A 27,975-nucleotide genomic window follows, 5' to 3' on the forward strand; every position below is an offset into this window, starting at 1 on the left:
GGGCTGGTGGATGTGAGTATATAGGGATGCAATTAATCTGCACAGAGTTGTGAGTAATACAGGCAGTCTAGTTACAATAGCTAAAACAGGAAATTGAAATAACCTTGTCCAAAAGAACAATTGCTTTCCAAAGCATAAACATTTACCCGTGTTCCTGCACAGTTCAATCTCACAGAAAGTGCTAATAGTTACCTCAACAAGTGCAGTCCTATAACAAGAATATAACTAATGTATATCTAATGTAACAATGTTGATGTATTAATATCTCCGAATGTGTGCATTCTCTCCAGGTAAGATTTTGCTTGGGCTGGAGGTATGGGGCAGTGAGGGAAGGTTTACTTTATTTTTTACAGGGGATACAATAATGCAATTTACTCAGCGTGGTCATGGTATATTGTCTTATCCTTTGCAATAATCTGCTGGAAAATATGTTCTCATTTTGATATGATGCAAAAGGCACTTAGAGTAAATATTGTGGATCAGAAAAAAGTCTTTATGACATGCTCACAGAAACTATATTTCTAGTCCTACTACCCCTACCCCACCACTTTAGTTTCCTTGGCCAGCAGAAACAGAGAGCTTCAGATAAAGTGCACTCAGTCACAGTTAGAGAGTGCTAGATAATCCTCAACAATGACTCCTGTGGCTTAGTAAAAAGTGGGGCACTGACAGACTCAGACAGGATGGTTATCCAGTCCTTGTTTCAAAGGATGATGATTGCAACAGGGAGCCTCAAGACTAAAATATCATTGGACTAATTAAAAAGGTGTTAATCTCAAAGCATGGTATTTCATCAGTTAATATAAAATAAGTTTGTTGGCATAAAGGTCTTGCTGTAAATTCTACTTTTGTGGAGGGATACTAAATTGTTATTAGTGCCATGTGTATTTTTGTATGTGTTTTCGTATTATTTATGCACCTAGAGAATAAAATAGGTACAGTTTTAAAATAAAAAATATAAACATTGTTTTAAATGTTAGCGTTTGCCTTGGGCAACACCACTTCAGTAATAAAACAGGAGTGAAGAGGCACAGACTACAAAACAAGAGGTTATAGTATTAGATCACCTCTTAGATCACGACATGCTATGTGCAGTGCTAATTCTGTACCACAAAGAGAATACTTTCTCACTAGAGAGGGTGAGGCCTACAGCAGCACAGATAGTGAAGGACAGTTATGGTAATTGAGTTTATTTTCATTTGAGAAGAGGAGACTTCAAAGTCACTCATTTTATGCTGCCAAGGGTTCAAAAACCAGGAGATACAGGCCTGGTCTACACTGCCACTGGCGGTTGATGGGAGATACACAAATTACATGATATGGTTTGTGTATCTCCTATCGACTTACTTATGTTGCCGTACTGCAGTGTCTCCACTACTCTGCGTTGATGGGAGACACCCTCTGGTTGACACAGACTTACTTCTTTCGGGAAGGTGGATTAATGGCATCGACCAGAGAGCACTTCCGGGATCGACTGAGCAGGTGTCCACAGCCCACTCAATCAATCCCACTGCATCGATCAATGCAGCCTCGGCAGTGTAGACATACCCATAGTTTTGAAATTAAGGAGTCATGAAATTAAAGGAAATGGAAAAGGAAATACAGGCAGAACTACTTTATGTTAAGTTTAATAAAAATATTTAATAATTTACTGGAGAAATGACTGAAGCAAGAAGAATGGGTGTGTAGCAAAGTTACCTAGATTTGTTTCTGTAAAATTGAGGGTGGAAGGATATGACAGAAATGAAGGAAAATGAGATAAAAATAAGTCAGAAAAAAGCAGGATCAATGGGCTTCTTGCTTTAAAAATATATTCTAAAATATAGTTCATTTTAATACAGTGACATCTGCCTACCAAAGCTTTCTACCAAATAAAGTTAAATATGTTTTGTCATATTATTCCTAAGGAAGAAGTATTTACACATTAATCTGTTCAGTGATTATTGGGAAATTGTTTGGAATAAAATATGGCATTAAAAATTGCAAGTGGGAGCCACTCTACTTTTTCCTTAAACACTTCAACAAATAGAGAAGGAAAAATATATCTTTGATCTGGGGAGGGGGTGGGGGGTGTTGCAGACCTTTATTTTGTCATAAAAGAACCAGGCCCAAGATGCAAAGTCCAGGAAATGTTTTGGCTTTTGTATAATATCAAATTGAATTTTCAAGCTGAAATACGTGCAAACACACACACAGAGTAGTAATCTGTATTAATTAGAAAGTCCAGACAAACTATAAAATGATTTTTTGGGGAAAAAAACTGATTTCACTTATTTTGTTAGTGGGGTGGGGGTGGGGGTGGGAGAGAAATTTCCAAAGCCTTCATGATCCACCACTAAATTTGAGCACTTACAAACTACCTTTCCATTGATCTTTTGCACACAACCCATACATCTTCTTGCTGCTCATCCCCACTATAATGAGCCTCTACTATTTCTTCCATAATAATTTCCTCCAGGTTATTTCCATCTCTACACCTGTGACCAAAGTACATAAGTTTGCCTATGTAATTTTCCAACATCAGGGTCTGCTTCTCTCCAATAGTAGTCTAACACAGGCATTCCTTTTTTTTAAAAAAAAAACATCCAGGAGATACACAAGATTCTTCATCAGCACCACATTTCAAAAGCTTCAGTTTTCTTCTTGTCAGGAACATTCACCTCCTGTGATTCACATCCATAAATCACTGCAGGGAAAAAAAAAATCAGGCTTTTCACCAGTCACATTCTTGTACATTGAGAGGCCACTTTTTCCCACACTTTCTTAAGGGAGGTCAAAGCTGAATGAGCCATCCATAGTTGTCTTCTGATTTCTTTAGAACAATCTCTTCGGTTGAATATATGATATTAGATAATTTAATTTATCTACTGCCTCTTCAGCTTGCCCATTAATGGTAATGGCCACTTTCAGCCTGTTTGTGTTAGTTGTGTCAATATACATATATTTTGTTTTTGTTGCATTTGAGAATAATCCACGTTCCTCATTGTTTTAACAGACTCCAACATTTGTTGCATTGTGTTGTTGGTTGTAGCAAAGAGCATCATATCATCAGCCTATCTGAGGTCAGTTAAGAGGTGTTGACCAATGGAAATTCCACCTCCTTCCACTTTGTCAAAAAATCTTCCAAGGTTTGTCTCATATTAAATTCTGTGAAAATGTTAAAGAGGCTTGGGAACAAAATACACACTTGTCTCACACCAGTGGAAAACCATTCATTGTCACCTATTGCTGTTTAAATTGTTGGTAGAAACTTGCAATGAGTTCAATGAGCTGCTTTGGAATCCCCACGTCTGCCAGTATCCTCCAAAGATAGTCATATCAGATGGTATCAAATGCTTCTATGTAGTCAATGAAGCACATGATCAATGGGTGATTGTACTCTCTGCATTTGTTAATAGCGTGATGACATTTGTGATTTGGTCATGTCTGCCTTAATCCTCTCTAAAATCAGCATTTTGCGTTAGCAGTTCTGCTTCTATCATTCGTTTCATGTGATCCTGGATTATACACAGCAGAACTTTGCTCGCATGCAATATCTGGCAGATGGTATGATATTTACTACACTCATGTCTTCCTTCTTCAGTAAGGACAAAAAAATTCCCTTCATCCTCTGGCCAATTTCTAGTTACCTACATATCATTACAAGTTTTCCATATACGATCAGTATGGCATTTGCCAATTCCTTCTGATAATTCTGCAGGTTATATACCCCTCCTGCTCTCCGAGGCTTCATTTTCATAATAGCATACACCACATTCTCTCCAGAATTGATGGCTCTGGCTCCATGCTTGCTTTTTTTCCCTTCCCTGTATCATGTGTGCCTCTGCTGAGGCATACAGATTGACACATTAATCTTTTAGTGAGGACTTTGCCATTACAATATTTTATTATGTTTTATTGCGGGGAAACACCTTTTGGTAAGAAATCTGACCACTCTGAACATACCTTTTATGTTATTAATCTATAATTCTCAAGTTCCATACATTTTGTCACTATATATTTGCTTTTGTCTCATCTACTGTGCCTTTAAATCTGCCTGCTCAGCTCCTTATATTCTTCTAAATTCTTCGGTCTCCAACCCATTCTTTCTTATTGTGTTGTTTTTCTGCCAGCTCAAACACCTTCTCACTTAAACATGGTCGGTCCAACACTGACTTTCCAGAACGTGTCCTTTGGCAATTTCTAACAGAATAGTTTTCATCTGATTCTTAAATGTATTAGGATTGTTCTCCTCTTTCACCTAAATCAATGACTCAAACCCATTTTGGAGAGAAACTATATCTTCATTAAAACAACAACAAGAGTTCTGTAGCACTTTAAAGACTAACAAATTTAATTTCTGCAGGCATAAGCTTTCGTGGGCTGTAACCCACTTCGTCAGATGTAAGGAACAGAAGTCAGATAGGGGGTGTATATATACATCCAAGAGTAAGGAACAACAATGGGGAGGGTAGGTGTTAGCAAAGTCCATTCAGTTAGAGTAGATGAGGCCTATTCACAACCGTTGATTAGGAGGTGAGAATGTGTGAACAACTGACAATTACTTCTTGTAATGAGATAACCATTCCAAGTCCCTATTTAGACCCAGTTTGATTGTGTCAAGTTTGCAGATAAGTTCCAATTCTGCAGTTTCTCTTTGAAATCTGTTTTTGAAGTTTTTTTTGTAGAAGTATAGCAACTTTCAAATCAGCTACAGAGTGTCCTGGGAGGTTGAAGTGCTCTCTAACTGGTTTATGGATGTTACCATTTTTTATGTCGGATTTGTGTCCATTTATTCTTTTGCGTAGTGACAGTCCGGTTTGGCCAATGTACATGGCAGAGGGGCATTGCTGGCACATGATGGCATATATAACATTAGTAGATATGCAGGAAAGTGAGTTTCTTATGGTGTGGCTGATGTGGTTAGGACCATTGATGGTGTTACTAGAGTCGATGTGTGGGCAGAGCTGGCAACAGGGTTTGTTGCAGGGGTATGTTCCTGGGTTAGTGATCTTCTTGTATTGTGTATGGTTGCTGGTGAGTATTTGCTTCAGGTTGGAACAGGCCTCAACTACTCTAACTGAATGGACTTTGCTTATATCTAATTTCCCCATTGTTGTACCTTAACCTTATATGTATATATATACCCCTATCTGATTTCTATTCCTTACATCCAACGAAGTGGGTTACAGCCCACGAAGGCTTATGCCTGCAGAAATTAAATTTGTTAGTCTTTAAGGTGCTACAGAACTCTCGTTGTTTTTGCTGTATACAGACTAACATGGCTACCCCTCTATATCTTCATTGATTCTAGACAAGTTTAACGCAGTGGACCTGTTGAATGCTGTATCTTTTTAAGTTTTAATTTTATGTTTGAGGTTAACAGCTCAACTAGCGTGATAAAATCAGGCTAATGCATGTAACAGTGTATATAATGCAAGATGAGACTTACTATGAAGAATTCAGGGCCCATTTAACCAAAGTTTATGAAATATTTTATAGAACTCAAAGGGAGTCTTTTTAAATGTACATTTATTACATTACATTAGGGTTATTAGATTACATTACAGAGTTACCTTTTTACCCTTGAATTTTTGTGCAAGCCAGAAACACACTGTAGGTATTCCTAAAAAGTATTTTGTATTCATTCCAGATGTGCTGATGCCAAAAATTATTCCTTGAATTTATGTACCACCATTGTACATCTTTCATTGATGAATTCTTGACTTTTGACCGATAGCTGAGTTGGGTTATCACACTGTTGATCATTGTTAATATATTTCCTTATTTTCCTAATGTAAAGTTTGCTAGTTAACACTAAATTGAGAGATATCTTAATTATAATATTCCTGATATACATAACTAAAAAGGTAAAAGGACAGAAATGAACAAGGGATGGTACATGAACATACAATCTATTTAAAACATGTGTATGTGTGTAAATCATCACATTCCAAAAACCAACCTTAACTCTGCCCCAACATTCCTTTATAGCTCTGGTTTATAGTCCATAAAAATTCCCACACATACACACCCACTCTGTATCATAAACATTTTAAATAGGAACTTCAGACTCTTACAAATGACCACCATCCATCACAGGCCCAACCACCCACTATCCTCCTCCCAAATACCCATCTTTGATAGGGATTTGCCTTTAACCTACACTTTAAGACACTTAACAAAGGCCTGAGGCAGGACTGTACTCTCAAGTAGTTTTCCATAATCCCACTTGCAACCTCTGTCCAAAAATGGTTTATTCCCAGGGCGTCTCCTTCTACCTGTCACCTCAGAAAGCCATTCAGCCTTTTCCTTGCCAATTTTTTTCTGATGAAACTAATGCCCCTATTCCAGCTACCAGGGCAAATCAGCAGAAGAGCTCTGTGCCTCAACACAGGATCCTAAAAACCTGGCATCCTCTCACACTCTCAAATTGTAATGATCATAGAACAACTGTTAACAGCTTGTTCAATTACAATCTAATTTCAAATATAGTTTATGCACATTTTTAAAGGAGATTTAACTATATGGCAAATTTTAAAGGGAATGTAACAAGCTGCTTTTCAACAGAACAAACCAAAGAAACATTAGGCATTGTGACAGATTTCAAATCTGTGTAATTTTTAAATGAACTATAACTACATTTCAAGTGGTTGATCCCAAGAAGTGCTGTGCACCCACCACGCCCATTAAAGTCAAAGAACTGAGATGTGTCTAAGACCCTCCTCAAGTACACAGATGCTTCACAAATAATACTGAATTTGCCCTCAACACCCCTTTGAGTACCATTTACCCTAACCATGGAGAGCTGAAGGATTATGTGACTTGCTCAAGATCATACATGAAGTGTGTGGCAGAGCCAGGAACTGACCTGGGATCTCCTGTGTCCCAGTCCAGGGCCTTCAACACAAGACTACCTTAAAAATTAATTCAGTGAATTTTCTTCAAATATTTCAGGAAAAAATTGTCTTTGGGATAAGTATGGCAATTTTCAGCTCAACAGTTATACTAGCAATAGAGCCACGGGATTGCTAAAAATGAGACTTACAATAGAGCATGGTGGCTACTCAAACTATGGAGCAGTGGCCATTGTTCCATTAGGTTTTCCTATTGCAACACTTTTACTGTATTTTGTTTTTCTTTCATTCCACTTTTAAATTAATAATCCACAATATTTCTTGTTCATTTCATTTTTCCTCTCACTTTAATATACGCTTAACTAAAGCTCTGCAAGTTTTTTAAAAAGCAAAAACCAAAAAGCAAGTGGGGATATGGGGAGGGATGTATGATATTACTTTAAAAAGATGCACCACAATGTAACCCACCTTATTCCATTTTATTCTTGCCTCTTATGCCTGGTTCAACAAATAAACTATTTTATATAAATGTCAATTCTATCCTCCCTGCCATTTCTATAGTTTTTAGCCGCACAATATGTACTGTGGGTATTTTCAGACATTGTGATATTATACAGTATTTCACAATAAGCGGTTAGACTGCAGGATCCATACCAAGTGGAAGTTTACAGATGGCTGTTTGTGAAAACCCATTAGAAAGTCTGAGTACATGTGGCAGCAGCTTCATACTGCAATAGTGTAATGAATTGTATCTACTGCTTCCAATCTCATTTTTATAAAATCTTATTTATGATTTTTTTTTTCTTTTGATGGTATTCACCACAGCAAACAAATCAACAACTGCAAGGGGAACGAGAGGGGAAAAAAAATCACACATCTTACCAGAGAAGGACGAAAGTATGCATGTATTTTATTTCTATAAATTGAACCTAAGGCTAAGTTCTAAGACTATGTCTACACTACAAATTACTCTGGTATAAAACTTCCGCCGCTTAAGTGGTGTGAATAATCTGAAGCGACGTAAGTTATACCAACCTAAGCACCGGTGTGGACAGCGCTATGTCAGCGGCAGAGCTTCTCCCGCTGACACAGCTATTGCCTCTCATGGAGGCAGGAGTTTAGATGATGGGAGAGCTCTCATCCATCGGATTAGAATGTCTTTACTAGAAGCACTACAGCAGTGCAGCTGTGCCGCTGTAGCTATTGTAGAGTGGACATAGCCTAAGTTTAATTATTTACAAGTCAATCATCCTGCTAGTGCATTCAGTGAATGTTTACGTGCAATTTACAGTAGCATTAGAATGATAATACAGTGAAGCACCGGCCATTAAAAATATGGAAAACAATGGTGAAAATGAGTCAAATCACCTCACCGCACCTTTATGCAGGAGGGATGTTGTCTGCCTGGCTGAGGGAAAGGAAATAGTATTTTATGGGGGTGGGGGTGGGGGGGGTCAGAAGATGCTGCAAAAGGGGGGAAAAGGTCAGCATGGTGACGCTGACTAATCCCTTGAGACTGGGAGGGAGGAAAAGTTGAAAAGGGGCAAGGTTGGGTGGGAGAAGCCCTTTTCCATGGAGTAGGTGAGGCAGCATCCGCCCACCCTCCCATTTTGTCAGGACCTGCTGTGTGCGCGGGGAGGGGGGTTCGGAAGGAATTTCCCCTCACCACCAGATTGGCTTTGGTGGAGCGGGTTTTTTTTTGCCTTCCCTACTGTGGGGTTTAAAGGAGTGCTTTGTTCATGCGTGGCACGAAGGGAGGTAGGCTATATGTCAAAACTCATTCCACAGGGAATTTATACAGTGACCAGATAAATGGCTTGATAAAGGACTTAAAAAGGAGGTGTTGGTTAAAGAAAATGAATGTGACGGGGGGTTCGGGGTTTCTATGACTGCTACGGCAGGGAGCCAACCCCCCTTTCTTATAGCCCACCTTAACCCTCCTATGGGGGGTGCAGATGCCAAAGTCCCAGCAGTTGATTTGGCTAGGGGACCTAAATATAAAAGGGGGGGGCTAGCATAAGCCCCCCCCAGGTAGTTATTAAATGAACATGGGGTTACCTGCACTGTATACTTTCATCTACTAAGTAGTTCCAGATATCTAACAACAACATTGCAGCCTGATGAAAACCATATCAAGTGTCTCCTGTTCTTCTTTCGGTATAGCCAGATAAAGGAAAGTATATTTAAAGGGACTTTAGAAGGAAGAAGCAGCAAAATTCTATCAGATTTCACCACTGACATCTTCCTTCTCTAGCTTCTTCCATGCAATGTACTTCCATTTTATATCAGTGGGAGTTCTTCACATTTTTGGAAGAACAAAATATCAGTCAAGATCAGCTGTGGGCATCTGAAAAGATAAATTTGCCCTTTGAGATCCTGATCTTGCATTCCTTTCACACCCAAAACTTCTAATGATTTCCATGAGAGTTTGGGGTCTGAAAGGAATCCAGGATACTTGATTCTAAGAGTCTAAAAGTAAAAGAGTGAACACGGACATGTAGAGATCATATTTTAAATACTAGACTCTAGGAGACTCTAAGAGAAACATTTCAATTTTTAAACCAGTCATTTATTCTGACCCTCTTTTCCCCACATTTGCAATAGATGATGGCATCTTTGCCTAGATTTCCTTCTTAAGTATTACCCTGATAGTTTCTAATAACAGTGCCCTCCATAATTATATACACTTAACTCTTTAGTTGACTATCATTCCAGCAGCCAATGAAATCATGTAAATAGCAAGAAGGGGAGCAACATCTACAGAAATGAACTGCAGCCCAATGGTTGTTTTTACTAACTAGCAGATTGGTGCCATTAAAGCGCTCATTAAACTTGAACTGCTGCTTATGAAAGCTGTACAAGACTCAGTAGGTCAATCAGCAACTTCACTGGTTGCCATGTTATGAATGCCAGCAGTAATAACTCTGCACCTCAAGCAAGTCATTGTAATAACACAATACACTGAGTACAAGCTTTGAAACACTAAGAATCTAACTTTGTAAAGAAAAAAGACAAAATCAAGTTCTTTCAAGTTCTTCAAATACCAGAATTAAGGTTGCTTGTGGTCGCATTGGAGCATTTAAATATGAGTAGATCAAAGTGCACTAGTGAAATTTTAATATACGGCAGCTGGGTCCACCTGGACACTTAGTGCCCGGAAGGCTTACACTCTAGCTTGCTGTGAATTAAGAGTTTATATAGAGAAGCCTTGAGTCAGCCCTGTTGACAAGAAACAGCTCCCTTGTTTTCTGCCCTGCACTTTTCACCTGTGAAACCATTCATCTCAAAGGTCCTAGCCCTGGACCACACGGAACAGTGGAATGAACATAATTTCCTGTTGTGCAGTTTCTCTGCAACACAATGGAATGGTGTGCATAGAGATTAAAGCCCAAATAAATTAAAATTATTAAATAAAAATTAAATTAAAATCAATAAATAAAATATATTTATTTATTTTAATTATTTTAAAAATAAATAATATTTTAAATAAATAAAATAAAATAAATTAAAATAAAAATAGGTTTGAATCAATAACTGAACAGACCCTGACCAATATCCACTGCAGCAAGCTCCTCAGCAAAAACTGTTTCTGCACCATAGAAGTCAAATGAAGTATTGCCATCAACTTCACTGATGCAGGAATAGTTCTTCAGTCCTCATTCAGATAAAAGAGTGCAGTGCTGTGAACACCAAGAACCCAGAAATCTTGAATATGCCTTCAAAAAATCATGAGACTTTAAAAATAATACATTTGTATTTGCTTTCTGGATTTTGACTCCTTCATGTTTCAAGCTTTTCTTCGTAACCAAGACATCTAGAGACTTAGTTTTATTATATAAAAAATGTGAAAGTGTAGATTGTCACATAATCACATGACTCTAGAAGGTGAGGATTTTAGAAAAAGGACTGTGAGATCTGAAATAAAATTGTAATAGTTGGTGACACTGATTTATTGGAATACTCAACTCAATCTGCCTTGTCACTGTGTTAGTGCAATTACTGAAGCTGGCTCTATGGAATCTCTAGGACAACGCCTACATAGAATAATTTCACTCTATGAAAAGATTAATACTGAATACTTACATGTCAATAATTCATAATATGCATTTCATTAGCACCTTTCATACAACAATAACGCAAAGTAGAGGGAATAATCATGAAACTTCTAATGGAATACAAAGTTTTTTACCTCTAGATCAGTGATTTTTAACCATTTACGTTTGCAGTCCCCTAAAAAAGTTCAAATGGAGGTTTCAACCCCTTTGGAAAATCTTAGTCTCTGGACCACAGGTTGAAAACCACTGTTTAGAAAAATGGATCCAACCTGGTCTAGGTCAGAAGGGACCAAATGTGTTTAGCAGCTTCTGTAACAGGAGCTGCAGATCTCATTTAATTTCCTAAGGAAGAAGTTACCACATTTTAAAACCCAACGTACCAAAGCTTGGCAGTTTTAGCCAAAGTTAAGCATTCATTGATTCATGGAGAATGAATCTTCCAGATCAAAGTTTAGTCATATTGGCGAAGAAGTTTTCACTCTTATTGAAGTTCTATCTGTTCGGTGGATATACAAAGGACTTCATAAAAAAAAGATTTCTAAAAATCATCACCCCCTAAAAATGAGTGAAATTTTGTGAAGAGATTGTTGTGCACACTCTCTAACATAATTGGAATACCTGCTGCCTGGAGTTCTGCTGCTTTTTCCGGGGAGCCCTCAGTATGGAACATGTGTTCTAGAATCTAAAGCACTACAGAAGATTCTCTCTCATGGATCTATCACATTAAAGTTACAGTTTGAACCATGACAGTTCAGTAACAGTAACAGTTTAGAATAATGCATATTTATTTAATTCAGGATTTTATTCTTCTCTGAGCAGAGTGTTGCTGTAGATCACCCTGTTGGTAGAACTGCCAGCAGTACTCAATTACAATCATTGAGGCAATAATGCATTTCACAAACAGCCATACAAGTTTGTTTTAAACAGCACAAATTTGAAACACAGAGCAAAAACCAAATTAAAAAAAAGAATGTACCAGGCTAAAATGTGTGTGCTAATACACAAGTGGGGAAGGCCAAATTCTGCTAGCTTTATGTTGAACAGTTCCTTTCTCTAAAAGTAGCCCCTCTGCCATCGAAACGACTACTTGTGGAGTAAGCTGCTACTCTGTCAGAGAGATGGAATCAGCATCAAGCCCATAGTCTTTTGCGCATCTTAATTTCAAAATGCTATGAAAAAGCATGTCACGTCATAGCAGAATTTTTTAAAGAGCAACCTTTAGGTGGGGTACTGACTGATTGCTTTGATGTTTTGCCCAGATATTTGGGCTTAGGCCAGAGAGTGGCTCTTTGAAAGGCTATGTTTTCTAAAATGATGATTAAGGTAATTCTTTTCAGAGTTCAGATCCCATTTTTGTTTGCATTTTTAAGTTTTAGCAAAATGAAAAATAAGATATTGCATTTGAGGCCTACTTCTGCAACCCTTACTCATGCCTTGTAACACTTAGGGAAGTGATTAATTATAGCTGACTTCAAAAGGTGCTGATCAACATGATTAAGAGTTGCAAACTCAGATCCAAAATTAGTATCCCATTTGTAATTCAGGCACAAACATGTTTTGTTCTCTTAATGTATTTCTCATTTGTTACTTATAAAATCTGACCTTTTTTAAATTACTCAGTTTCACTTCCCAAGCTTGCTTCTCTCTTGCCTGGAAGCTTATTCTGTATGCTGTTACAATTAATAAAATACAATGTTAGTTTTAGAACAGAACACCACGTGGGCACCGCAGGGCACTACTTATTATGGACCTGGGGTTCTAGTGTGGGCATTTGAAGAACTTCCACTTATTATTCCTATAATCCTGTGCCTTTGTATTTTAAATTATGCAAAGCTCATATTTATTTAGCTTGATGGTAAAATAAAAACTACCCAGGCATTCTCAAGCATCAAAAGAGATGTTGTTCCCTGTCATCACTATGGATTTTTTTCCATTTCTTCTCTCCTAAACTCATATTCCAAAGGGGATGGAGAGTAAAATATTTTTCATTATTTATATGGATAAAATACTGGGAATGGCCATACAAAAATAATCTGCTTTTAAATTAATGTATTAAAATTATTAATCAACAAACACACACACACACACACACACACACACACACGTAATACACAGAGAGGTGCTTGTGGAGATTATTCTCACTCATTACAATGGATCCTTACTATTCTTGCATCAAGTTTTCATAGAGTACTGAAAATAAATCACACAATCACTCTGTAATACAGTTGCCGATGTGGAACAGAAGCTGGGCAGAAAACAGAATTCTATGGCTCAGAAGTTTTGTTTTGGTCAAGTTTTTCAGTCAGCTTTGTTTGCAATGGAAGTTTCCTTAAATGGCTATTATACCAGGTGATGATATATGACAATCACTAACCCCACTGGTTCCCAGCTGCCACTCATTCACTTGATTTAGCTTAGCTTTCCCACAAGAATTATGGGTTCAGTTCCACCATCCTTACTCACACTGAGTGCTTCACAAGTAATTGTGGTTATTTCAAGGAGACTGCTTGTGGAATGTGACACTAATTAACATGAATAAGGGCAACAGAATCTGATCATAGATTATTTTAAAATCTAAAGAACAGGGGGAACTGGAGGGAGGGCAGGGTGAAGAATAAAAAACCCAGTTATATCATCCACCTATAAGATGCTCTGATAGCATGGTGAAGCACTGTAGCCTTCACCATGAAATGGTGATTATGGAATATCATGAATATGGAAATTAGAGAGAGATGGATATATATAACATCACAAAAGGACAAAGTTGAAAGGAATAAATTATGTCTAGTGATTAATGAAGTCTACCAAAATTAAGTTGCAAACATTTGTTTTTATAACAAACATAAGAATTCACTACTCTGTTTATTTGCTTTCTATGAAACTTATGAGAGCAAGTTTTGTTTGGCAGACATAATCAGGGAAAGAGATAGTTTCATGAATATATGTGAATGTAAAGTAGGATGAGTATCTGTGCTGGAAATGCACAGCAGCTATCCTAAAAAACATTTATGGGTTTGGGAGTCATCTACTCAGGAGCAAAAATAATTTGTGTGGAGAACATGGGAAATGTCTGTATTTTATGAAAAGTGTGTGTGACTTAGTTTCCCCACTCACTTCATACTACTTGGTACAAAGGAGTTAATCTCTTTGCAGAAAAAAAGGAAATAAGCGATTAACTGAGAGGGTGTGGGTCACCTAGATCCATCTGGGTTGATATTAATGGATCAGAACATGTGAACGGACCTACCTTTGAGATCAATGACCAGACCATTAGCATTTAATAACTGCCTGCCAAGGAAACCTGTTGGATGTGCATGGGCAATTACCTGTCTGAGCAAAACCCCTCCTCTCCCTGGGCAGTACACATCAAAACTGTGTGACTAGGTATTGAGACAAAGTACTAAGGAGTTAGGAAAGAAGGATAAGACTCTTGCTCACCCAGTGCCAGCCCAAGCTACAGTCTGACCGGACAACAGCCTGGGGCGCCTGATTGTATGGGGCGCCAAAATGACTGGCCGGCTTACATAGGCGCAGGGCTCGAGATACTGGTGGAAGGTTTTCCGGTGGCAGGAAATGACGTGATGCGAGCTGCCACCGAAAATAAGGACGCTGTCAGTTTTTTCGGCGGCGGGGAAGGACGCGGCGCGCGATGCGAGTTGCCACAGATCATCAGGACGCTGGTACTTTTTACGGTGGCAGGTAGGACATGTGCACACCCTAATGAAATGTTCTGCGCACGCCTATGCCAGCTTATCAGGGACAGGTAGCAGCAGCGGAGACACGTCCTGAACCTGACGCAATTATAATGTCTGCCTGGGGCACAAGAATGGCTCAGGCCGGCCCTGTGCTCCCCCAATGGATGGGGTAATTCCAGCCAGGGCAGCTGGGCAAGGCCAGAGAGGTTTGCTGTAAGGATGCGGTCTGTCTTGCAGGTCAGGGCAAAGAGGGACCTGACCAATTAAACAAGGAGAGCTGGTATGTTAAATGAGAGACGTGTTTAGGCCTTGCTTTACCCTTTTAACCCAATATCCCTTAACACTGCATTTCAACAGAGTAATAAATGATGTCTTGTTTTGAAAAGTCTGTCCTGTGTCACTGCAAACATCTGCTGGTTGGCTAGCTCCCAGAAGGGTAAATTTCCAACAGGGGTCCAAGCTCATTCGGACCCGTTGAAGTAACCACACTTAGAAACAGATGTGGAAGCCAGGGACCTAGTCTCTGAATAGCGGAGTCGCAAGGCTCCACCTTGAGCAAAGCGGAGGCCCATGGCCTATCACGAAGAAGAGTACACTCCCAGAGAGACTGCATACTGGTTGGAGGTGTAGTACATCTTGTGGATCTGTGACAATATAACTCAGGGGACCAATACACAGAGCCCGTAGTGAATTCCAAATAATCAAACAACTGAAGCAACAGTAACAGTGAACGGTTCAGAAGCAATCCATGGGCTGAAATATGTTCACAAACACTATTCATCAAATAATGTATTCACTGAAAATAATTTGACGAGCTCTAATTATGTCATATGTTACCACAGGTCACTGGAAATCACAAATTGATTCTATGGTGAAACTGCTATATTTATTAAAGTTACTTTTTGGACCTACTAGTAGTCAATTTGTAGAAAAATAAAAGTCTTCACACTGGATCAGAGTTGTACTTGATAGTGAACTGAGAGAGCTATACAAGATATCTAATTGACACACACCTCTGAAAAGAGTTGTCAATTTGGCATGTGCGGTTTCTGCCCCGTTTTTGTCAGAAGGCTACTTTTGTCAAGCAGCCCACGTGTATTAATTTCCTGATTGGTTGCTTAAAACAGATTTCACTGAGTTTCATTACAAGATTCTGATTTCCATACAAGTTGTTACGTATAACAACTCTGGAACATATTCTAAACTCTATCACTATGCTCAGTGCTGACACAAGTTGTTTTTTGATGTGATATATCACAATATATTGTGACATAGTAGAAGTGATTTCATTGAACTTCTATTTGATAAAGCTTTTCTATTACGACCAGAATGGCATTCATAGAATCAAATTTTCTCCCTAATCCGCACAGAGACCCTAACCCAAAAACAGCTTTCGATAACCACAAATGGGTGAAAAGCTAGAGATTCAAGTGGAACAGGAACTAATCTATTTTACAAGATCTAATCTATGTCACATGGAATGTGCTGATGGGCACATGGTAATGAGCAGCAATACAAAACCAATATACAATACAACAGAACTTCTATGCTACCTACAAGATATGCTGAGGGAACTTGGAAGAGAGCTGGTTGGAAAATGGTCATCAAAACAGTTTTCCATAGTAAAATGTTGTTTTGATTAAATAGACATTTTCATGATATTGTTTCTCTTTCAATGAAATGTCATTTTAAAAATGGTTTGAAAATGTTGAAACATCCCATTTTGATATTTTTGGAACAAAAAGTTTTGATTTATAGTTAAACCATTTTGTTTTGAAATTTGCTTTACTTTCTCTACAAAAGATTAAAACAGTTCAAAACAAACCAAAAATTTCAGTTAACCCGAAACAATTTGTTTGGAGTTTAGTTTTTGCAAAGATAACTCAGATCATATATGTAGATAAATTGTATATGAACGTACCTTTTGGTTTTCTATGGGATATTAACTCTAAGAGTTGTCAGGACTCCCATAAGAGTGATATTTTATAGCTTCATATAACTTGGCATTCTTCATGTAAAAGTATTTTGTTAATTTTGTACTTTCATGTTGGTATGAGATGGAACATGTATTGCTACTACTATCATCTGTTTTACTCTGTGTATACTCTTTCACCAAGAGGCCTCATTTATAACTTCACTTCCAAATGCATATATCCTTGCTAGACTGGCACAATCTTAATCCCCTGTCACTGAAGATAGCTTTATTATTACAGCAAAACAAACAAAAGACTAAAACAAAAAACCCCTCCTGTTCCAAAACAATTCAAGGCATTATTCCTGAAGCTAGGGCTACTAACATAACTATATTTCAGCTTGGTGCCCCAGTCTCTGACCTGTATTTTAGGAATCATCAGAAAATATAGTTGAAACACTGCATCTGAAAGCTTACATTTATCCAACAATTGCAGTGAAATAGTATATAGCAAAAATTCAGATCATCATTATCATCTTGACATCTTCTCTCATGTTGCCCAGTTTCTCTCTCTACACCTCAATAATCCTGGTTTTGAACACAGTCAAACTGAGAATCTTGTGGGTTGTGGCTACAGGCATTCCTCACTAAGAACTATTTCTGCTTTCTAGTTATATCATCATTAGAAAATAACCAATAGCATGTCTTCTGGGGGCGGGGAGGGTTCATTCATTGATGCAGACAGATAAGACTCCATTCCATTGAAAGTAATGAAGTGGAAACATCTATATTAGTTGTAAAACTCTTGAGACAATGCCCACAACATCCTCCAGAGTCACAAAGCACCGTTGGCCACCTATTACCCTAATCACGTGTCATGTAAGTGAAACAATTATCTGCACAGTTTGAGACCATTCGGTTTTATTGGGTAGGAAAATAAACTTGCACTTGTGTTATCTACTATCCTTAAAACTTCTAAACTACTTTCCTCCACCCCCATTAAGAGTTCTCTCTCTCCTCAAGACTTTTACTCATGAGATTTCTTTAACCTCTATGTAGACTTATTATTTTGTGTATTACAGCAGCACAAAGTGCCACCAATAAGGATAGATATCCTGTTGTGTTAATTGCTGTACAAATCTAAGGACAGACTCTACCCTAAAGAGCTTACAATCTAATTGAAAATAAAATACTACTGGGTGTAACTATTGAAGAGAATGGAAATGGGTACATGAGGGTCAGGGTACAACAGGACTGTGTGTTTACAGTTAGTTATTTTTGAAGCACAATTATGTGTGTGCTTTGTTTTTTAATGAGATACATTACTAGCCATCTAACTAGCTATTATCATATTTCATAATGCCTTCCAAAACTAATGGCCCAATCCTGCAAACCCTCCTTACTTTCAGAAATAATCCTATTAACCTGAAATGATTATAAGACTGCTCATATGACTAATGGTTTGGATCAGTCCCTATGTTATTAGTATAACATAGCCCCTATATAGTTCCTCATTTCAAAATAGACTTGAATATATCCTGAAAAAAATAAACATCTCCTCTGAATCAACATTCCTAGTGATTCAATTTCCAGTGCTTTTAAAGTTTTCTGAGAGCAAGGGCACTTTTCTTTTGCAGGCCATGATGAATTTATAGTCATGAATGGTGCCTTTTTTGCTACTAAATAAAAATATCTGTAATTGTTGTAACAGTCTGCTGAACTTGAAAGGTGGCTATAATGTAACTGTTCCAGCACTATAGATGTAAACTTTCTATCAAGCTTCCACATGTTTGAGTGCATAATTACAAGTACACATGGGGGTGATTTCACACTGAAAAAGGGAGGCTGGCTTTTGAGAATTTTGCTTCAATGCCTTGCACTAGCTAAAGATTCACATACCAAAATCTAATTTGGTAGCAATGTTTTACTTATTTGCCAAAGAAAAACTACAGTTTGTAACAAATTAAAACACCTTTTTATTAAGTAAAATAATCTATTCCCCTCCCCCCCAAAAAAAATAATCAACCCCAAAACAACTAAGTATCAAGATGGAAAAGGCTTTCTTTATATATATTATGGAAGCACAAGGATTTTGACAATTTGCTGCAAACAACAACATGACCTTTTACAGTCACAACTGACACAACTGACACTATTGAGGTAGGAAAGCTGCATATACTGTTAACATTCTGTTCCCACCTGAGCTAAAATTTCCTCATTGATATTATCTTTAGCTAAAAGCTCATTTCACTACCAACCAGAATTTTTTCTGGCTCCAGCTCTATTACTGAACCTTGTGGTTACATTGGTAGAGTGGACAATAATCCAATTAGCCAAAAAGAAAGTAAAGCCATCTTTCATTTTGCTTAAGTCACTCACAATGAAGCATATCTCACCGATACACCCCCTTGATGTATCAGAACATTAAATTGCCTGAAATAGGTTAGTCACCTGTAATGACAGCAACAAGAATTTTTTGTGACAAGATCCAATTCTGTTTCATTCTGCCTGACATCAGTCTTTGCATTATCTTTTTTGCTTAATATATTTTAAAAAAGCCCACCAAGTTTCCTGGAGAACAGACTAGTTTGCATAATATGCAGATTATTTCAGCTGCTTGATCACTGTAATAAATGCCAGAGAAGACAAACAAACATTGCTTGCAAATGAAGCACTGCAGCAAATTTCATTTTTATTGGAATGACATTTGGTGACCTCCTCTGGAACTTTACATTGATGAGATTTCCCTAAAGAGACATGGTTTGCAATATTCAGTTAATGAACACCGAAAAGACATGATATTTGTTTAAAAACAAAATACATATATAAGAAACTATTAAAAATGTAGGATGGAGAATGTCTTATTGAAAATGCTGGAATAGACAGGGGCCATTTTAAAGCACAGGAGAGCAACATTTCATGAATAAATAAGAAGGTATTAAGATTAAACAAACATAAAATTTGAAAATTAATCTAAAGGAGGTCGATTACTGAAAGCAACAAATTAATTTAATTTGCATTTGAACATTTCACATTATACTTGCTGCCGTTTGCATAAACTCAATTTCCAAGAGTTTGGTGGTACAAACACATATTGTTAAAAGGTCAGAAAATAGCCCAGAACTTTAATTCCCTAAGAGTGAGTACTAAGCATGTTATAGAATGAGATGTGCCTTTGCTACTTGCTAGTGGTAAAGTGCTAGATTTACAGACGTTTAATTCAGAGGGAGAAAATTGCTCCTCTTCCCAGACAAAAGAAAATGTGATGAGCTAAATCGACAGATTAAAGTGAGAGAAAGAAAATGCCTTCTCACACATGGTTAGAAAGGCTTTTGTGCCTAACACTAGCTACGCCTTTCCCAGATCTACTTGTGATGATGGTACCAATTTGTAGATCCCTACAAATCTGAAGATATCCGCTTTATATCTGTGGATATCTGCATCTGTGGACCATGTTTGTGGATCGCTGATCGGATGAGGATAAAAATTTTGTATCCACCAGTGCTCTACCAATTTGAGGTTCAATTGTACCTTTGAGACTTAGCCTGTAATTGGGAATAGTGTATAAGTGCATCAACTGAGGGGAAGCATTAGAAGGCATTTCACTGTTATGAGGTACAGAATATTACCTTCTTGAGACAGTCCTGCCTTGGCTACCCCTTCTCTGCCACAGTAGGATTCCAGGCACCCTTCAAGGGGTATGGAGGGAGCAGCCTTTGTGCTTTGGGAAGCACAGAGACTGCAGAAGTGCCAGACCCTTACATCCTCCTCCAAATGCACCCTCTTGAAAGGCCAGGCACAATTTGGTCCTAATTAACAACAGTCTTTTAATTTGAGACCCGTGTTACATTTTTCAGAACACTAATTCATTCTCACATCTTGTGCATAAGGCAAGCAAGCATTTTTATCTCCATTTTACAGATGGGAAAGTTGTGGCAGGAAGAATAAGCATCCTGTCCACGGCCATACAATGAATCAGTGACACAACCAGGGTTCGAAATGAAATGTAACAATCCATCCTTTCTGCATTTACACAGTTAATATCCTTGCCACAGTAATGTTTTTGAGTAATGCAGGATGTTCTGAAGTGGATTGTAGTGCTGTATCATGTATATCATCATTCTTATTAAACATCCTTGCTTAAGGGCTTGACACTGATGCTATGATTTGTTCTAGTGCTTGATGTACAGTAGCTGGGTTTTATTTAGGTCAGTAACATTGAAAAAGACAACAGGCAGCTACTTGTTTTATGGCATACTGAAAATCACCAGACCTTAGCATTCTCAAAGGTCCCATATCTCAGCATGAGGACGTGGGACCTTTTCAAACTCTCATTACCAATCAAGCTTCAAAAAGGCTTTCTACAGTCAAATATGCACATATTTTAACATACTTTTTTAGTGATTGTAATCAATGTAAACAGGAAGTGATCTTGATTGTTCTACTGTACATTATTTCTTTTTTATCTGGGCTGTTTGGTTAGACTCATTTCATATCCTGTGAAAAAAATATGCATTTCTATCTTAATGTGATATTACAGATGTACTATATTCGCATGTTTATCCTAAGTGTCTAAGAGGCTATCAAACCCAACAGATATTATTCAGTGTTACAGAAGAGAAGCAGTACTGAAACACATAACAGAAAAGTCCTCTTTGGAATACGTCAACAGTGTCTGAAATGGGTAGCTCTAAATGATAACAACATGCCATCTGTGTTTTAGTGAGGGTTAGCTACTGCTTAAATGATTGTGATTAACAACCAGAGCTTTACACACTAACAAGCCAAGTTTGATTGTAATTCTTTGGAATGTAATCATCTCTCTACCCTGCAATTATACACAATGAATGTTGAATTAGAAGCAAAGAAAAAGAATGTGAAATAACTTTCAGACTTGGAGAAGCAGGCTATTGAACACAAGCCAAAGGTGACTTGATTGGTGAGAACTGTAATAGGTTGGAATACTGCTTGTATGCCATAAGAAACCAAAGAAAATGATAATTTGAAGAGTCACTGGTAAAAAATAAGCAACATTCACACTAATGTACCTCACATCAGGCAGGCAGGCAGGCAATAATAGCAGTAAAACATCAAACATTTGATGTTGCCACAGAAATCTGAACCATGTTATTATTTTAATTTCATACCATTCTTGTTTTATTTTGCTGACAGGAAATAACCACACAACCAATACCTCTGCCCTTTCTCCCAAAGGCTTTGCTTTCAATTTGATCAGAAGTTACAATGTAATCCAGCAGGGTTTAAAACTTTTGCAAGAGTGTGCTGCACATCCATCTGCAGGAAGCTTTTAAATAAAAAGGGGTTATGGTACTGCAGAAAAAGTGATAATATGTGGGTGATGGATGAAAATTTACAGTGTACTGATAAACTAAATCAATATATGCATATGTAATCTTAAAAAATAAGCAAATTGAATAATAGCCTACATAGCTGTTACTAACTCATTGTCCTCCGAGGCAAAAACTTGCTCTATTTCATTCTTTCCCTTCTTTCTCTTCCTCCATGTCTTGTCTACTCTCTACTTTCCATATTCCCTTTTTTTCCCTCCTTTTCACAGTGTTCTCAGATTCTATTTTCTCAATCTACTTGATCTACCCTGAGTTCTGTGCTGCAGGCACCCTACTCATCTCCAGATACACACTCCGTTACAGTTACTCACAGCCTATTTGCTCTTCACTTCAGAAGGAGGGGAGTAGGAGTACTAACCATTCACATGCCCCTTCTCATCTGTCCCAACCTTCTCCAGCAAAATAACGTGCACCTGCCTATGTCCCCATAGCCCTTTCTCCTCCCAGAACCTTCAGCTTCTGCTCCTGCCAGCATCAGGCTTCTCCCAGGCATTCACTCCTCCTAATGCCTTTGCTCCTGTATGGTCTTCTGCTCCTCCAGCAGCCTGTGGAGGAAGGAAGGGACTTGCACTGTTCTGTGCCAACAAGAGAGAAGCAGGTCTGTGGTTCACCCACCTGTTCAAATTCTCCATTTCTCCTGGGTAAGTGGGATAATGAAGTGCTGACCATATTTCCAGAACACAATCCACTGTTTCACAAAATGCCCACATACTTGCCCAGTAACATAAAGCAAAGTCAAACAACTTGCCCCTGTTGATGACCAGAATACACCTTGGCATGTATTCACAGGAAGAACATTCCAGAGTCATATGACCTTGATAGAGAAGGCCCTGACTTCTCCTCCTTTCAAGTTTATGACATGGGATAGGCAACAATTCCAATTCTGCCAATCGTAATTACTCTGACTGGACAAAGAGCAAGAGATGATCCCACAATAAGACAGAATGGTCATATATAAAAGACATACTGAAACATACTGGTGTTTGGGGCATATTTCATTCACACAATAGTTTACATGTAGTAGCCAGATTTTTTAAAAGGGCTGTCTGGCTACATGTGATTTTTACACATCTGTCAGTAACTCAGAAATTCACACACAAAATCCACTACCTGGCTTTGGGAATAGATTATGCACATTCATATGCCGAACACATTGAGCCAGGGCACTCCATTGGAGCTATGCTGCCTGGGAAGCCTCTGTTTACTGCTGCCCCTTGATACCACTCAAAGGAGGGTGAAGAATGTTGACAAGGCAATGAAGTTGCAGAGCAGACTCCCTGGTACATGTAGAGCTCTCCTACTGCCACCCACCTCTCCCCTCATGCGTACCTCATATCCCCAAAGAGAGTCCCTTTCATGTGTATATCTGAGGGGCACAACAGAGGTCATCATTATTCACCTTTGACAGCTATATCATAGATAGAAAGAATAACAAATCCAAGCACAACTGAATAAAAGCCATTGCTATACTTCGAAACTATTCATCTCATTTAACTGTTTCAGAACATTATGTGCAGGAGAAAAGAAGTGAATGGAAATGTGACTGCAGCTTTCAGTGACACACACTTTCAGTTCTACACTTATTTGGCTCTGACATTAGAGCACAGTCCTCTATCCTGATGCTCTATTGTATTTTCCTCACAATATCTAGGGTCATTGTCAACAATGAGCATTTGGAATTTTTTAAATCCAGCCACAATAGGTAAAGGAGAAACTGACAAAAATATCCTGACAAGTTTCTCTATTGAAGAATTTACCTGAGTCTCTAAAAACCATGTATTGAAAATGACATGCTTTTACTCTATTATCATTATTTATTTTTATTACTGTAGTATGTAGGAGCCCCGTACATGGACCAGAAGCACCTGTGCTAGGAGCTGTACAAAAACAGAACAAAAAGATGGACTCTGTCCCAAGCAGCTTACAATCTAAGGAGGAGACAAAAGACAAGAGATGGATACTGACAGATGAGGGAAACAATGAAACAATATTGGTCAATGTGATACGCAGAGGTATCAGCACACCAGCAACTCAACTGTTAAGTGGTTTTCATAGGCTTGACAGCTAGACAGTTAACAGAAATATTTGCAACAGTGTTTGCAAAACATTTGTCAATGTTGTTTTTATTATTGTTTTTAATTTCACTTAGTAAAAGACATGATTGTGATGAATGTGTTAAGCAGGGGATTGCAATTAGTATCAGTCTCCTCCCTCTGCACTTCCCTTTCCCCAGGCCAGTGGTCAGGCAGGAGAAAGAACTGTGAAGCAGAAGTGGCTGGGCTTTTTTAGGGAAGCAGCTGCTGCATGGGAAGCCAGGAGCTGCAGAGAAGCAAGAGGCAGAGAGGAACCGCCAACACTGTGCATGGAGCTGCATGTGGAACAGGCTATGACTGCCAAACATTTCAGGTGGGTGCAGATCTGTCCGAGATTTATTGGAGAGCAACAGCAGCCAGTGCAGAGGCGCCCCAGTGAGTGACATATTACTAAGTGATCCTGGCCTGGAAATATGCAAGCTCCTACTTACTTTAATTGAGAATGGACTGGAGAGGGCACCCCAGGCACTAGGCCTGAAGAGCCCTGACCCCTAACTGGACTGCTTCAGTGATCCAAACAAGAACTGTTGTTGTTCACTTTGAAATGTAACTGTTTGAGCCCATGCACCTTGGATATTAGCAACCTTTCCCTTTCCTGCCTGTCCAAGTGAAATATCCTTTCATTTACCCATGTGTCTCAGTGGTTATGGGGACCCACCCGAACTAGCTTCTGAAGCACCAGTGCTTGCCTCTAAGTTGTGGTATACTGGGCATGCTACTTGTACCGTAGGATCTGGTATACTCCAGCACTGAGCAGCTCTAATAACTATGAGATCTTCCACAATTAACTTCTCTCCTGAAAGAAGCAGGATTTTCTTAGGCACTACAAAAACAGAGGGTTCAAGTAAGAAAAGCTCTTGCATCTATCTCTGTTCAAGAAAGTACTTAACTCTAAATACATGCTTAAGTTCCACTGAAGTAAACAGGACTTAAGAACATACTTACAAATCTTCCTGAGTAAAAAAGCTTTCCTGAATCACTACTTTTGAGGAAAGTCTCATTCCATATCTCCAGTCTGGAGGTGTTTCTTTTCTGAAGTAGATTTACTTCATCCCAACCCATCTGCTATAAAATATAATTTATGAATTAGGGATGGGGATTCAGATTCTCAGTCACAAATCCTATTACATTTGTATAGAACCCTACTGGCTTCATTGTTATTCAATTCTCTAGGGAAATCATTTTTATTTTTAGTAGAAGCTAGAGGATCTGAGGTCTATGACCTAGTGAACAGATTAGAGTAGAAAAAATATAGCATTTTCATCTACGACATAGATCATCTATAAAGTTATTTTGAGAAGGTGGTGACCTTTTTAAACTGTAGTTTAGGGTTTGAGTATGAGGCTGTATTAGAGTTAGTTTTGAATATCAATGGCATGGAAATCTCACGAGAACCCCAAATAGCACATGGTCATGCAATCAGCTGCTCCCATGAAATTCTGGGCATCCAAAACAGAGCAGAAGATGATAAACCCCCTTCCTATGTGGTCCAGATCCAAACACTGAAAGCCAGTCCAGTTGCCTGAAATTTTCAAGTCTTTGAATTTGAGCTTCTGATCAGGGCCAGACTAAGAAAAAGGAAGGCTGGATTTAAAAGTCCAAAATACGAAAAGGACTTACGGGATAGGAATAGACCATGAAAGTAAGATTATTATAGTAATTGGCATTCAAAACTATTTTCAAAGATAGTATATTTCATGTTCTTTTTGTACTAAAGAGCACGACTGTTCTTTTTAACTTTCAGATTATTGAGCTGAGTAAAATGGGCACACGTTTTCTTTAGCTGTTTCAGAATAATGTGTGTTCAGGAAGTCATCAGAACAAAACATTTCAAAATAAGAGAGGGGTATAAAGCATTTTATGGCATGTATACTTGGAATCAATCAATCAATCAATATCTATCTATCGAATCTCTGGAAATAGATACACAAGACTTGACTGAAAAACTTCCATTGATTTCAAGAGGCTTTGGATCGTCCCCTTAAACCATTTGCATAAGTTACAGAATGTTAAATAAGAAAAGAAATGAAGACAGGAAAATAGAGGGGAATAAAATAAAAAGGTGTGAAGACAAGACAACACTGTTTTCCTCTTAAGCTTTTTTTTGTTACCCTTCACCAATGACTTTGAGCCACTAGCACAAACATTAGGGAACTGCAGTTAGCCTTTGATACACTTTACCTCTTATTTTACTTTTGAGCAGTGATACTCAGACTGAGGCTCATGAGTGACAAGTGGCTCTTGAATGTGTCTCCTATGGTTTATTGCAGCACACCATATTAAAACACAGTGTGATTTAATTATTAACCAGTCTAAATTTATGATGTTATTAGCCAATTGTAGTTAATAAAATAATACTTGGCCAGCCATTTTGCTGTGAAAATAATATAAATACACACACACATATATATATATATATATGAAAATAGTAAATCAAACAATGAATTCAGGCTCTTTTGGGTAATGTTGATCTCTAATTGACTCCTGAACCACTGGGGTTTGAGTATCACTGCTTTAGAGGCATACCACAAAAAAGTCAAGTTACAATGAGAACAATTTAAGTTGTGCAGATTTAAAGAAGAGTCACATTACAAAAGACTCAACTATTTAAAGGGTCAAATTAAACAAGGCACAACTGCACTCAAAGCTCAAGTAAAACAGCTTTGTGCAGGAGACCAAAGCAGAGGTTGGGAGGAGGGAGGGGAGAATAATCCCCAGTCCCAATGCAGGGCATTGTCAGGTGCCTGTGCACCAAGGCTATGATGACTAGTTACAATCCATGGGCAACAGTAATGACCCCAGGTCTCTGGAATGCTCCAAACAGGGCGAACGAGCTATTCACAAAACTAGCTTAGCATGCACAATGCATGTGTCTAAGCACACATGCAGACTTGAAACATTTTCTACTGCCTGTGCTCATAAAGCAATTTTCAAAGTGTTATCCTTGTTCAGTCAAAAGCAGTATTTTTCAAGCCCAGCAAAGACACTAGTCTTTAATGAGAAATCTTTATGCCCAGCTTCACACATCAGCCATTTTGCTATAGTTATGTCTAAAAGCAATATGCCTTAAACAGTATTAGCACCGACAAGTGTTCCAAAATCATGAGTCAAAACGCACAGAAATCATGAGGTTGGCTTAAAAATCATGAGATTCAGAAAAATAGTTTTGGTTATTTACTCTAGTTTTCTAACCTTTTGAGTGCACTCAGATCACATTTTCAAGCTTTTCTCTGCAATTATGAAGACAAGAAACAGTCTTTTTTAAAAAAAAGATGACAGCTCAGACCCTCATGTCTTCACGATTCCAGTAGCTATAGTTTTATGAAACACACGAAATGTTGCGAGATTCTCAATAAAATCATGGGAGTTGGAAAGACTACTAGAATTTTATTAACTGGCAATTTCACCAACTCTGATGAATTCCTTCATGACTGATGGAATTTTGTTCTAACTTTTCTAATAAGTTAACTTCTAAGCAGTAAATAAGCACCAAAAAAAATCCTGTCCCAAACATGAACATTTTGGGAAAGTTATGATAAGGTGGAAACAAGAGGTCTATCATTAAATTGTGTTGTAGGCTTAACATCAGTGGACACTCCCAAACATTGGAAATAATACTGACAGAGATCAATTAAAATTTGCTTCAGTGATTAGACAATCTATTTAATGTACAGTAAGTGCCCTTAAAAACTTGAGAATTAGATGGAAGAGATACTTTTCCAGTTTGCATCTAAAATGTATACCAATACTATTGGCTTGGTATCTGACAATTAATATCCAGTAATCAATATCCAACCTAAAGTATAGCCTTCTTGCTATAATACAGCTTTGCCTTCCTTTTTCAGATTTCTCCATATCACTAATTCAGCATAAGCACACTGCATGATTATTTTGAAATCAAAAAGTAATCATTTTATCTTTGCTCCTGGAATTTATTTGCAAAAATTAAAAACATTACCCCTTTTGTATGCTTCATCAGTAAAATATACACAAAATAAATTGCATCTACACAAAC

At 38.0% G+C, this 27,975-nt stretch overlaps 1 protein-coding gene across 9 annotated transcripts in view; it reads right to left on the bottom strand.

Annotated features, from left to right (window-relative positions):
* Window positions 1-27,975, bottom strand: part of RALYL (RALY RNA binding protein like) — a 552,061-nt gene that overhangs the window by 317,522 nt on the left and 206,564 nt on the right. For 2 of the 9 annotated variants that reach the window (XM_067553546.1, XM_067553537.1), the window contains exon 1: window positions 11,510-11,594. The exons of 6 other annotated variants lie outside the window; for them this stretch is intronic. In XM_067553546.1, coding sequence (XP_067409647.1) covers window positions 11,510-11,561 — 52 coding nt within the window. In that variant the 5' untranslated portion in view covers window positions 11,562-11,594. Of the gene's footprint in view, window positions 1-11,509; window positions 11,595-24,905; window positions 24,992-27,975 lie in introns of those variants that run through there. One more of the 9 variants, XM_067553542.1, reaches the window with a different exon arrangement.

Source organism: Emydura macquarii, unplaced genomic scaffold, assembly GCF_026122565.2.
Source record: "Emydura macquarii macquarii isolate MOO-44397 ecotype Brisbane River unplaced genomic scaffold, CSIRO-AGI_Emac_v2 contig_1477, whole genome shotgun sequence".
NCBI classification, from domain to species: domain Eukaryota; kingdom Metazoa; phylum Chordata; order Testudines; family Chelidae; genus Emydura; species Emydura macquarii.